This window comes from Zingiber officinale, chromosome 6B, assembly GCF_018446385.1.
Source record: "Zingiber officinale cultivar Zhangliang chromosome 6B, Zo_v1.1, whole genome shotgun sequence".
Taxonomy (NCBI): domain Eukaryota; kingdom Viridiplantae; phylum Streptophyta; class Magnoliopsida; order Zingiberales; family Zingiberaceae; genus Zingiber; species Zingiber officinale.
Genome location: NC_055996.1, coordinates 77,114,523 through 77,128,194, shown reverse-complemented (window position 1 = coordinate 77,128,194; position 13,672 = coordinate 77,114,523). Strand labels below are relative to the sequence as shown.

The following is a 13,672-nucleotide window of genomic DNA, read 5'->3' as shown; positions in this document are numbered from 1 at the left end:
TCTTAATCGAGTCAGCCCTAAAAACTGTTATCCTTTGCCCAAAATTGATCAGCTAGTAGACTCAACCGTCGGCTGTGAGAGGATTTGCATGCTAGATGTTTATCAGGGGTATCATCAAATTCCCCTAGCCCTGGAGGACCAGGAGAATGTCAGTTTCATTATGGCTGATGGTACTTTCTGTTATACTGTCATGCCTTTTGGGCTCAGGAATGTTGGAGCAACTTATCAAAGGATGATGGACAAAATCTTCCGGGAGCAAGTCGGGCGCAACATGGAAGTATATGTGGATGACATACTTATCAAATCCCCCTCAGCGGTAAATCTAATAGCTGATTTGGAGGAGACCTACGGCACCCTCCGACAGTACGGGTTAAAATTAAATCCCCTGAAGTGTATACTCAGAGCCAATGAAGGAAAATTCTTGGGGTACTTGGTGACGGAGCGGGGAATCAAAGCCAACCCTGAGAAGGTTCAAGCACTCCGGGATATGAAGGCTCCTCAAAACCTGAAGGAGGCGCAAAAATTGGTGGGCAGGATAACAGCCCTGTCCAGATTTATCTCCCGATCGGCAAACAAAGCGGCACCCTTCTTCAAAGTGCTCAGAAAAGCCTCCAAATTCCAGTGGGATGAAGAATGCACGCGAGCTTTTGAGGAGTTAAAGAAGTATCTGGAGGCCCTACCTTCCTTATCAAGCCTATTACAGGAGAGCCGCTCTGGGTCTACCTGTCAGCCACCCCTGAGGTCGTGGGGGCAGTGTTAGTGAAAGAGCAAGACAATGTACAATGGTCGGTGTACTTTTTTAGTCATCTATTGAAGGGGGCTGAATCTAGATACAAAGCCCTGGAAAAGTTAGTATATTGATTGGTGCTCATGGCTCGGCGTCTAAGACCTTATTTTCTGGCACATCCTATCACAGTCCTGACCAATAACACCATGGGTAAAACCCTCACCAATATAGAAGTTGTTGGACGGCTTATCAAGTGGGCGACAGAACTGGGAGAGTATAATATAGCTTATCAACCTCGAACGGCTATTAAAGTGCAGGCCTTGGCTGATTTCCTGACCGAGATTCATCAAACTGATTCGGAAGAAACGTGGAAAGTATACGTGGATGGATCGGCCACACGACAGGGAAGTGGTATTGGGGTTCTTCTGATATCCCCCCCAGAAGACATCTTGCAGCTAGCCGTGCGGTTAAACTTCAGAGCTACTAATAATGAAGCAGAGTATGAGGCCTTATTGGTAGGGCTGCAGGCAGCCCGGCATGTGGGAGCTGCCCGAGTAATCATATACTCGGATTCTCAATTAGTAACCCAGCAGGTAGCAGGCAACTTTGGGATCAATAGTGACAAGTTGCAAGTATATCGAGAAGCTTATGAGAAAATGAAAGAAGAATTCAAGGAGGTCACGGTGAACAAGATTCCCAGAGCAAAGAATAGCCGAGCTGACGAGTTAGCCAAAATGGCTAGTTCTCTAACAACCTGGGTATTAGATAAATCAATAGCACATACCTTCCTCATAGCTCAAATAGATCTTCAGAATAACAGGGGTGAGCTTATTGACTGAAGAGCACCAATGATTAATTATCTGTGGCAAGGTATTCTACCGACAAACCCAGAGGAAGCACGGCTGGTCAGGAAAAAGACCCATGCCTACACCATGATAGGAGATCAATTATATAAGCGGGCATTTTCCAGGCCTTTACTTAAGTGTTTAAGCATGGAAGAGGCGGAGCATGCTTTGCGAGAGACACATCAGGGGTGTTGCGGCAGTCATGTTGGAGGTCATGTTGGAGGTCGAACATTAGCTCGCAGGGTGCTACTGGCCGGTTATTTCTGGCCTACCTTACAAAAGGATGCTCATCAATTGGTGAACACTTGCTTATCCTGCCAGAAATATCAGAATTTGACACATGTGCCCACCTTAATGCTAAATACATTTATCGTTTCTTGCCCCTTTGATCAGTGGGGTATGGATATCGTGGGACCATTCCCTATGGCGCTAGATCAAAAGCAATTTCTGCTGGTGGCGGTATACTACTTTTCTAAATGGGTGGAAGTCGAAGCCCTGGCCAGAATTACAGAATGAGCAATTATCAAGTTTTTGTGGAAAACATTCTGTGCAGGTTCGGCATACCCCATAAGTTGGTATCGGATAACGGAAGATAATTCCAAAGTTGGAAGATCCAGGCCTAGTGTCAAGGCTTCAGCATTACTCAAGCATTCACATCCGTAGCATACCCACAAAGTAATAGGCAGACCGAGGTCATCAACCGAGAGATTGTGCGGGGATTGAAAGTTAAGCTAGATCACGTTGGAGGAGATTGGGTAGAAGAATTGCAAAGTATTCTCTGGACCTACCGTACAACGCCTCGGGAGAGCACAGGCCTCACTCCCTTTCATTTAGTCTACGGCAATGAAGCGGTGGTGCCTATAGAGATCGAGGTGCCTTCCACTAGAAGAATGTTGTATGAAGAAGAGAATGTCGAACGGACACTTGCAGAGCTGGATCTCATCAATGAAACTCGTGAACGGACAGCAGCCAGGCTAGAGTCCTATCGACAAAGGATGAAGCAAAATTATGATAGGAGGTTGGTTCCTCGTTTCTTCGGAGAGGGGGACCTGGTTTGGAAGCGAGCGAAGCCTGTGGGGGTCGTAACCAAGCTAGCACCCCAATGGGATGGACTCTATAAAGTTATTAAAAAGTTAGTATCGGGTGCGTACTACCTACAGGACGACCGGGGTCGGAATCTAGACCGGCCCTGGAGCGCTAATTATCTTCGGCCTTACTGAACATAGATAACTTTCTTTTCTGAAAAGCTTGGGCTTGATAAGTGTTGGTTCGCAGAAGATAGGATAAATTAGGTCGGGAGTATTTACCCGACCGGCCAGTAAGAATGTTTGCCTGGTCAGGATTGTTACGTCCTTTGTAAATTATCAAACCCATTTTGGAACTCAAACACAGAAAGCAAGAAGTAAGAACATTAATTAGGAAGTAGTTCGGTTTATACAGTATACAAATACAAATTACTTAAAGGCAGAAAAGACTTCGTCGGATATTTTGTCCAAAATACGACGATGATCTAAGAAGTCTTCAGGGGGAGCAGACCTAAAATATCCTTGTTCATACAGTTATCGCATGGCCCCTGCCGCACCATGAGCTATGGCGGTCACGAGGCAATCCCCAACCTGGATCCCAAACTCCCAGGAATGGAGGTAGGCTTCTCGACTCAGCCTGCAGCATTCAGCTTCGCCCGCCCTATATATTTCCAGAGCTGTGGTGACTCCAGAAGCAGCAGAGCGGGCTTGAGCTAGTTCAGTCTGTGCCGCACGCAATTCAGCTGCTTGAGATTCCAGAGTTTGGCTCTGCTTTTGTAATAGGGCCTCCTTGGCTTGCAGCTCCTTATTCAATTGATCCACGGTCTGTTTATGGAGACTCTCGGCCTGACTTTTCTCCTCACGAAGGCCTTTGAGTTCCTGGTCGGCTTCCCGCATAGATTGTTTGTGCTAAGCATTTGCCCTCTTCAAAGCCCCTATTTTAGCCTTTTGTGCACGGCCAGCTGCTGCAGGGTCATTCAGTTGAAGTTCTAGTTCGGCTACCCTGTCCGTTAACACTTTATTACGGTGGTAGTAGAGATGGAGTGTTTGAGTTACTACCATGGATTCAGTATGGGCCTGGGCAGGAGAGGAAGATATTTAGAAAAGACAGAGGGAGCTCTATAACAAGAGTGGGGAAAGCTTACCTGGGTATATAACTCAGAAAATCTATCCATTCAATCAGATACTGCAAATCCTCCATCTGTCACACGTTCTCTATCCAACAAGTGGCTAGTTGGCCCCTCATGGTTAGAACACTAGTAGGAACATCCCGCTGATACAGCAAGTTTAGCTCTGAAGGTTTGGTGGTGCGGTAGTGGTGATAAGACGAGCCACAGGGCTATGGTGTCTCGGTTATTGGTTCGGAGGGGCCAGCTTCCTCGTTCCGAGTTAGAGGTGCAGCCGAAGCAGGCAAAGGGGAAGAAGTGTGAGTCTGAGGGGTCGACTGGGATTCTTCAGCAGTTCTTTCTGGAGTAACCGAGGGCGTCCCTCGTGAGGCCCCCATGGGATTCTCTGAAGGAGCTGGAGTTGTAGAGGGACCCGAGAATTCAGCGGTAATCCGAGTAGAGCGGGAAGATTGGGTAGTAGAAGAGGGGCCAGAGGCTAGATTAGGATCAACAGGCCTGTGTCGGGACTTGTGCGTCAAAGGCTGGTTATCTGAATCTGAATCTTCATCAAGATCGGCAAGCCTGTGTCGGGACCTGTGTGATAAGGGCTGGTTATCTGAGTCTGAATCTTCAGAAGGAGATCGGGGTCGGCGGCGAGGAGCTGATGGAGCACTCTGACTGGCAGCTTCTGCAGCAAAATGTACGCGACAGGCAACTCGAGAAACTGTTCAAAAAGTGGGACTAGCAGGAGGTAGGTCTGCTGCCCCGGAAAGGGCTTTAGTAGTCGATTGGAAAGTAGTAGCAGAGGATGTTTAGGGAAGAGACGAAGGAGTTGGTTGAGGAGCTGATCGAGGAGTTGCAGCGATAGACGCTCCCAATCGGGAAGGGGCAGCATGTGGAAGAAGTCTCCTATCCAATATGATTCTCCCTCTCCGCATTATTTCCTGCTCGCTAAAAGGGAGAGGCTGGACGTCGGAGGCGCGGAGTAGGGTATTGGCTGCAAGGGGAAACCAGAGTTGTATTAACCATACCAAAAAATAGGGTGAAGTAATTCGAGGGCAGGCAAGACTCACCCAAGGAGCGAGGCAGCTCGGAAGAGGAGATGCGGCTCAGCCTGAAGAAAAACAAGACCTCCTCGAATAGCAATCTCGTTAAGTCCAACCTCCAGCATCTCAGCTGAGCCAGAGCCTCTGTGAAGAGGGGATCAGTGCTGAAGTCCCCCACGTAGGGTGCCCTAGGCAGGATTCGCTGCCAACGAGTAGGCCACTCCACAGCAGAAGGAAACTTAAGGAAAAAGTATTTATCCTTCCAATTAGGTTCAGAGGAGGGAATGGGACAAAAGAAAGTGGTCCGGGTACAGGCCTGGTAGCGAAACAAGCCCTCACTATTGTTGGGACCAAATATGTAGCTAGAGGAGGAGTGAATAGCTCGTCTCGTGCTCGTGGTCGGCGTTGCTTGTTTCTTCAAAGATGTGCAGCGAAAATATACAAGAAACAACACACACAACGCTAACAAGTAGATTTACTTGGTATCCACCTTCAAAGGAGGTGACTAGTCCAAGGATCCACACACTCACACACACCTCCAGTAATAAACACTCCTTTACGGTAACTACTGAAGGCGGAGAAGCCCTACAAGACTCTCAATACAAGAAGAAAGAAAAGGGCAGTAAAGAACAAGCAAAAGCTTACAAGAAGTGCAGTAAAAGCCCTAACCCTAACTTCTCTTCTTCGCCTCTTGACTTAGACAAAACTTCCAAGAATCTTCAAGATCTGGCGTGGAGAGCTCTGTGGAGAAGCTGTGGAGTCGCCTGTGAAGATCGGAGCTGTATCGTGAAGTCTGCAAGTTCGCTACCGAAGGAATCGAGCGCCTGTAGATAAATACGACGCTGACGGTCGGATCCCGATCGATTGGATTGCTCCCAATCGATCGGGGAGGCTTTGGATCGATCAGTGGATCGATCCAGAGCGCCTCTGTGCTCTGCGGGAAATGCCTGGATCGATCGGCTGATCGATCCAGCCTTTATCGCGTAAAAACGCGCCACCCCAATTGATCCACTGGTCGATTGGGGTCTCTGGATCGATCGACCGATCGATCCAGAGATGTTCTGTGCGCTCTGCGACTTGCCCACTCGAAGCTTGTCACGGGGACCTTCCCAATCGATCGGCTGATCGATTGGGCATCAACCAATCGATTGGTTGATCGATCCAGACATTGGGTTTTGCCCAAAACCAAGTCCCAAGCCCCCAAACCAACATCCAGTCAATCCATGACCTGTTGGTTCATCATGCCTAGCATCCTGTCACCCTTGACCTGCTAGGACTCCCTCACTAAGTGTCCGGTCAACCCTTTGACCCACTTGGACTTTTCCTCATCATGCTAAGTATCCGGTCACTCCCTTGACCTACTTGGACTTTTCTTCCTCGTGCCAAGTATCCGGTCAATCCCTTTGACCTACTTGGACTTTCACCAGATGTGTGGTCAACCTTGACCCATCTGGATTTTCTCCGTGTCTGGCTTCACTCATCAGGACTTCTCATCTGCCTAGTTTCACTCACTAGGACTTCTCTTTTGCCTGGCTTCACTCACCAGGACTTTCACTTCTGCCTAGCTTCACTCACTAGGTCTTTCACCTGGTTTCACTCACCAGGATTTTCTTTCTACCTAACATCCCAGTTAGGACTTTCCAGTCAGGTATCCGGTCAACCTTGACCTACTTGACTCTTCTTCAACCAAACTGATCAAGCCCCGATCAGTAGAGAATTGCACCAACAATCTCCCCACATGAACAACTGCACCTGCATTGTTCATGTGTCGTCTGCATGTATTGGCAAACATCGAAACCAGATACCAACCAAGACTCAAGCTTGGTCAACCAGGTCAACCTTGACCTAAGGGATATTGCTCCAACAATCTCCCCCTTTTTGATGTTTGACAATACCTTTAAGTTAGGCTAGTCTCATAGCCTCAAACTTCTTTCTCATGCCACTAGGTAATGAGGGCATAAGTTACAACCTACATTCTCCCTCTAAGAAGGCAGACTCCCTCTTAGATAATGAAAGTCTAACTTAAACCTTACATTCTCCCCCTATTGGTACACATCAACAAATTTACTTGTTGAAAAACTCTCCCCTTTGGGACTCTCCCCCTGAAGAGTTGTTCATCGTTGTTCACAACTTTACTCGTTGTGATCAACATGATAATGAAGGTCCCATACCCTTCATTTGTACTTAACCCTACATTCTCCCCTAATGTAGACAAATGCCCAACCTTAAGCATTTATAACTTAAACAATGAAGATATCCACTCTCCATTGTAATCCTATGCTCAACCTTGAGCATTTTTACTAAAGAAGGTTAACCACCTTCCAAGGTGTATGAAAAATAGTTTTCATGTCTTTAAAGAGTACCCCCCCCCCCCCCCTAAAGACATGGTCGTACCTTTTGTCATTGCACCAACAATGACTTGGAATCCCTAAACTTTTAGGAAACCCAGATTTAGAAGTTTTGAGGTTAAAAAGTTCAAAATTTGAATCAAACCTCAACCTAAACTTCAATTTAGTCTACCTTAATCAATTCATCCTTGTTTTCAACATGAAAACGCCCTTTTTATGTATACAAATATATTTTGAGGGGTTAGGAATGGTTACCTAGACTAAAATAGGTTTAAAATGCAAAAAATAAGCTTTCTCAGCCAAAATCAGCATCTTCGATCTATTGGAGTTGGGTTCCAATCGATTGAACCAGCTTGAATTGATCCACTGATCGATTCAGAAGGTCTGGATCGATCGGTGGATCAATCCAGAAGGCTTCTGTTCGCGAGAAGCCTGCTCTCAATCCATCGCCCGATCAATTGAGATCCTTCAATCGATCGGGTGATCGATTGAAGTCTGATAGTTGCTGAAATTTCATTTCAGTCAACTTCAGAAACCCCTAGAAAATTCTACAAAATTTCAAAATTCATGAAAATCATTGTAGACATTATTTAGGGCATATATTATCATGAAAAAATAGTTTTCTATGAAAATACATCATATTTTCAAAGATTGACACAAACTTGAAAACTTGCAAAAACTTTATTGTTTTCTTCAAGTTTGTGTTTTACTATTCAATGGTGATTACCATCAAAAGATAGTCTTCACCAAGGTTTTCCAAAATCATTTTACAAACATTTTCAAAACCAATATCCCACCATGTTCCTTGGGCTTAATGCACATGACTTGTACATTAGTTTTCCCAATGATGGGAAAACACATAACTATGTGTTTTGACGAACTTAAAACTCAAGGAAATGCACTAAATCAGCATGTTGAGTTTTGTTCATCATCCTAACATCTCACTTGTATCTACTGTGCACAAAACACATACAAGTCATCTTATAGGTCTTTGTGAGATGCAAAATTTGGTTTTGCCCTAGTCTAGGGAGCATGCATATCTATCTAGGCATTTGTGGATATTGAACATCCACCTAGGATGTCACTTGTTGACACTACCTGTTGATAAATGTCATTTGTCCTTAATTTTAAGAAAATAAACATAATGCATGATAATGTTATGGCATACATCAAAAAGAAATATTTTTCAAAAGAAAATTTCCTATAACTATATGATGTATGTATGTCATAACATGGTGTTTTTGTATTTTTCATAGTAAGTCATGAATGCAAAATACAAAACTAAGTATGATGTCATGGCATATGATGAGCAAACAATCATGACAAAGTTTAGCATAAATAAAATATACCTAGATTATCTATCTAAGTATCCTTAAGCACATAGCTAATCCTAAAACTTGAACCCTAGATTGCCCAAAGTGCTTCAAGAAAGTGCCAAAACCTAACTTGGCATTTCTAATTCTCTTGATTAATTTATGCCAATTGAAATTAAGCATATTCCTCAAATGTTGGCATATTTCGTTCTTCCACAAGAGTATCACTAAGAAAATACCAAAATCCCAACTTGGTATTTCCTTATTGTTTTCCCAATATGTGCCATTTTAAAATAAAATCAATACTTCTCAAATTTGGCACATTTTACTCTTTCAAAGAGTAAATCATAAATCTATTTCATTTTCAAAGGTTAATAATAACCTTGAAAAATGCTCCTTGAGTGTCAATTTCTTCAAAGTTGGGTTAACTACCCTTCTTCTTAGAGTTGACACTCTCTAACACATCTATGGGGTAGAGAAAATGCTCCTAGCTAGAAACCCAAAACCTATTGGTGCTCCTTGGATGCTCTAGGTATTCACTAGGGATAACTTCCCTAGATACCTTCCTAGTGACCTTGTTTGGCTTCTTAGAAGCCTTGGTCACATTTTCTAGGTCAACCCTAGGGATTGCTTCCCTTGTGACCTTCTTTGTGACTTTCTTCGACTTCTTAGAAGTCTTAGTCGCATTTGTTGCAAAAATACTCTTAGGGATGACCTCCCTAGTATTCTTGACTTGACCACTAGACCTAAGGTTTGTTCCATAACTATATGGAACCCTATGGTAAGAAATTACATCCTTCTTGGTTTTAGGTTTGTATCCCAAATCCTTATGATCATTGGATGACTTTGATACTTCTAGACCTAGGTTTTGACTCTTAGACCCTTGTGTCATATTTGTGATTTTTCTAAGAGTCATCTCTAATTTATCAAGTCTTGACCTCAAGACTTGATTTTTCTTCCATAATTCTTCAACCTTAGGTTTTTCACTAAAACCTTGAGTTTTCTTCTTCTTAGGCAAATACCTAGAATCCTTAGGATTCTTGCCTAAATTCCTATCTACCTTTCTAAACCTAGGTTGAGAGGTTTTAGCATGATAAGTTACATGATTTTCCTTAACTTTATCATGCCTCCTATTTTCATGGTAAATAGCATTGAAATGATATAAATTGGAACTATCATGCTTTTTACCATTATTTAAATGGATAGGCTCAATGAATGATACCTTCCTTTTTACCTTGGAGGCTCCCCCTTGAATTGAGCTTCCTCCTTGAGCCTTGACCACCTTCTTCCCCTTAGGATATTGACTTCGGTAATGCCCTCTTTGTTGGCACAAGAAGCACACAATGTGCTCCTTGCTCTTCTTTGTTGTGGGGATGGTCTCCTTGGGCTTCTCCTTGCCCTTGGGTGCCACTTGGCCCTTCTTCTTGGCCAAGTTGGGACACTTGCTCTTGTAGTGTCCATTCTCCCTACACTCAAAACATATAATATGATTTTTATTATTAGTTGAGATATTTTTACCTTCACATGTAGGGATGGCACTTGGTCCTCCATGTGATGTGGATGTAGAGGCTTCCTCTTGATCCGATGGTGATGATCCTCCATTAGATTTGGCTTGATTTGTGGAGGTGGAAGCTTCTTCATCCTCTTCTCTTCTTGACCCGGATGTAGAGACTTCTCCTTCTTCTTGATCCGGTGTCACCAAAAATTGCTCCCCCTCAATCCTAGAGGTGGAGGCTTCATCATCTTGTACATGGAACAAGGAGTATGCTCCCTCCTTGTTCCCTTCATTGCATTCCCTCGAAGATGAAGCTTCTTCTTGGACTTCTTCTTCGAAAGTTGAGCATCTCTCAACTTCGGAGTCCTCCTCTTGGTCTTGCTCCAATGAGTCGCCCTCTTTGGATTCCTCTTGATTCGGTACAGTGGAGGGTTCTTCATGGAGCTTAACCAACTTGCTCCAAAGTTCTTTGTCATCTTCATATTGTCCAACTTTGCATAGAATTGTGCTAGGCAATAAATTAACCAATAATTTGGTTACCTTGTCATTTGCTTCGCACCTTTGGACTTGCTTCGGGCTCCATTTGCTTTTCTTGAGAACTTTGCCCTTTGAATTCGTTGGAGCTTCGAAGCCTTCCATAAGAGCAAACCATTGCTCTATCTCCACCATTAAGAAGTTTTCGATCCTCGATTTCCAAATATCGAAGCTTGTAGATGTGTACGGTGGAGCCACCCTTATGTCAAATCCAAGTCCATCTTGGAATTCCATCTTGAAGTTGAGCTTCGTAAATTCTTTGACTTTGATGAATTTGCTCCAACTTCTTCACCCTCTAGCTTTGCTTGTTTTGTTTGCCCCTTCCGGCGATGATTCCGTTGAAGAACGACCTCACTCTGATATCACTTGTTGGGACCAAATATGTAGCGAGGGTGGGTGAATAGCTCGTCTCGTGCTCGTGGTCGGCGTTGCTTGTTTCTTCAAAGATATGCAGCGAAAATATGCAAGAAACAACACACACAACGCTAACAAGTAGATTTACTTGGTATCCACCTCCAAAGAAGGTGACTAGTCCAAGGATCCACACACTCACACACACCTCCACTAATAAACACTCCTTTACGGTAACTACCGAAGGCGGAAAAGCCCTACAAGACTCTCAATACAAGAAGAAAGAAAAGGGCAGTAAAGAACAAGCAAAAGCTTACAAGAAGTGCAGTAAAAGCCCTAACCCTAACTTCTCTTCTTCGCCTCTTGACTTGGACAAAACTTCCAAGAATCTTCAAGATCTGGCGTGGAGAGCTCTGTGGAGAAGCTGTGGAGTCGCCTGTGAAGATCGGAACTGTATCGTGAAGTCTGCAAGTTCGCTACCGAAGGAATCGAGCGCCTGCAGCTAAATACGACGCTAACGGTCGGATCCCGATCGATTGGATTGCTCCTAATCGATCGGGGAGGCTTTGGATCGATCAGTGGATCAATCCAGAGTGCCTCTGTGCTCTGCGAGAAATGTCTGGATCGATCGGCTGATCGATCCAGCCTTTATCGCGTAAAAACGCGTCACCCCAATCGATCCACTGATCGATTGGGGTCTCTGGATCGATCGACCGATCGATCCAGAGACGTTCTGTGCACTCTGCGACTTGCCCACTCGAGGCTTGTCGCGGGGACCTTCCCAATCGATTGGTCGATCGATTGGGCATCAGCCAATCGATCGGCTGATCGATCCAGATATTGGTTTTTGCCCAAAACCAAGTCCCAAGCCCCCAAACCAACATCCGGTCAATTCATGACCTGTTGGTTCATCATGCCTAGCATCCGGTCACCCTTGACCTGCTAGGACTCCCTCACCAAGTGTCCGGTCAATCCCTTTGACCCACTTGGACTTTTCCTCATCATGTCAAGTATCCGGTCACTCCCTTGACCTACTTGGACTTTTCTTCCTCGTGCCAAGTATCCGGTCAATCCCTTTGACCTACTTGGACTTTCACCAGATGTGTGGTCAACCTTGACCCATCTGGATTTTCCCCGTGTCTGGCTTCACTTATCAGGACTTCTCATCTGCCTAGTTTCACTCACTAGGACTTCTCTTTTGCCTGGCTTCACTCACCAGGACTTTCACCTAGCTTCACTCACTAGAATTTTCTTCTGCCTGGCTTCACTCACCAAGACTTTCACCTATCTTCACTCACTAGGATTTTCTTCTGCCTGGCTTCACTCACCAGGACTTTCACTTCTGCCTAGCTTCACTCACTAGGTCTTTCACCTGGCTTCACTCACCAGGATTTTCTTTCTGCCTAACATCCCAGTTAGGACTTCCCAGTCAGGTATCCGATCAACCTTGACCTACTTGACTCTTCTTCACTCACTAGGTCTTTCACCTGGCTTCACTCACCAGGATTTTCTTTCTGCCTAACATCCCAGTTAGGACTTCCCAGTCAGGTATCCGATCAACCTTGACCTACTTGACTCTTCTTCAACCAAACTGATCAAGCCCCGATCAGTGGAGAATTGCACCAACAATCTCCCCACATGAACAACTGCACCTGCATTGTTCATGTGTCGTCTGCATGTATTGGCAAACATCGAAACCAGATACCAACCAAGACTCAAGCTTGGTCAACCAGGTCAACCTTGACCTAAGGGATATTGCTCCAACAACTATGCTGGCGAGGAGTGAAGAAATAATGGAATAGGTGGGCAGACCAGGAAAGTTCGCAAACTTCACATAGGACCACAAACCCACATAGGATTCTTATGGAATTGGGGGTTAATTGGCCCAGTGAGATTCGAAAATAGCGACTTACGTCTGAGAATAAAGGGCGAATGGGAAAGCGTTGAATCACTGGTCTTTAGGGCCGCTTGTAATTCCTTTATCTTTTCGGAGGACACCTGAGCCAGATTCCTAGCTGACCGAGCGGACTCCCCTATAATGTGAAGATAAGAATCCAAAGGGTCGTCCGCAGTTAGAGGGTCGAGCGGAGCGCGGGGAGTAAGGGGCAACTCCAATTCTTGAACTCGAGCCCTCAATGACTCGTTCTCCTTCAGCAGCTTGGCGGCAAATTGGGTCAAGCTAAGGCTCGCGGAGCAGGCCTGCCAGGCAAAAAGAGGGAAGTCAGAAATAAGGCTAGACAGTCATGTCAAGAAAAGGAAGATTCACCGATATAATGTGTTGCGAGGCCAGATCCAGCCCTTCCCACGGGGCCCCCCCCCCCCCCCCAAAAAAAAAAAAAAAAAAAAAAAAAAAATTGCTCATTAGTCGACCTCCAGAGAGTGGTCAAGGCTCCATGAAGTTGAACTTGGCCGCGAAGAGGCGCGAAGAGGAGAAGTGTCACCCACATTTGATGAACCCCCTACCGAATCCTGCCTGAGCACAGAGGGCAGACTCCAGGAGGTCGCTTCTCCGCGATGTGCTCCAGGGCTGCAGAGCTAGCTTCCGAGAGGACAGCTTCCAGAAGAAGTTGGCTGGAGGACTCTGCTAGCTCCATTGTTGTTTCCTGGGAGAAAGTAGTCGAGGGAACGGCAAGGCCTCTTGAAAGAAAATACCTTAGTTAGCAAAGACTAGCAGAAGGAAACGCAAAGTCTTACCGAATGGAGCTCCTATATCTGAGGGGATCGGGTTGAGTCCAAAAAAAATGCAAAAAGCCTTCTCGCAAAATTATAGACAGGAGAAGGCGAACGCCCTTTATTTTCTATGAAGATGTATGGCAGATAGGTTGATGTCAGCGCTCTGGTAATTCAAAAGGTGAGGAAGGCTAGAACGCCAATTGGTCGGC

General features: G+C 45.2%; 2 protein-coding genes across 2 annotated transcripts; one reads left to right on the top strand and one right to left on the bottom strand.

Annotated features, from left to right (window-relative positions):
• Nucleotides 1-933: 933 nt before the first annotated feature.
• On the top strand, nt 934-2,088 carry LOC121991137. The gene is made up of 2 exons (XM_042545158.1): nt 934-1,549; nt 1,598-2,088. Exons 1-2 carry the CDS (start codon nt 934-936, stop codon nt 2,086-2,088), a joined length of 1,107 nt encoding a protein of 368 aa, XP_042401092.1.
• A 1,848-nt stretch (nt 2,089-3,936) lies between these two features.
• LOC121991136 (flocculation protein FLO11-like) lies at nt 3,937-13,384 on the bottom strand. The gene is made up of 3 exons (XM_042545156.1): nt 13,283-13,384; nt 12,704-12,989; nt 3,937-4,391 (listed from the first exon to the last, which is right to left on the bottom strand). The coding sequence occupies exons 1-3, from the start codon at nt 13,382-13,384 to the stop codon at nt 3,937-3,939; spliced, it is 843 nt and encodes a 280-aa protein (XP_042401090.1).
• Nucleotides 13,385-13,672: the final 288 nt, after the last annotated feature.

Excerpts from the sequence above, each read along its gene's own strand:
- LOC121991136 (XM_042545156.1), bottom strand. The coding sequence starts at position 13,384 with ATGGAGCTAGCAGAGTCCTCCAGCCAACTTCTTCTGGAAGCTGTCCTC. Across the intron at positions 12,990-13,282 it reads CGGAGAAGCGACCTCCTGGA|GCCTGCTCCGCGAGCCTTAG; the intron begins GTCTGCCCTCTG and ends TTTGCCTGGCAG. Across the intron at positions 4,392-12,703 it reads TTCGCCCTTTATTCTCAGAC|AAGCTGCCAGTCAGAGTGCT; the intron begins GTAAGTCGCTAT and ends ATTTTGCTGCAG.
- LOC121991137 (XM_042545158.1), top strand. The coding sequence starts at position 934 with ATGGGTAAAACCCTCACCAATATAGAAGTTGTTGGACGGCTTATCAAG. Across the intron at positions 1,550-1,597 it reads AGATCTTCAGAATAACAGGG|GTATTCTACCGACAAACCCA; the intron begins GTGAGCTTATTG and ends ATCTGTGGCAAG.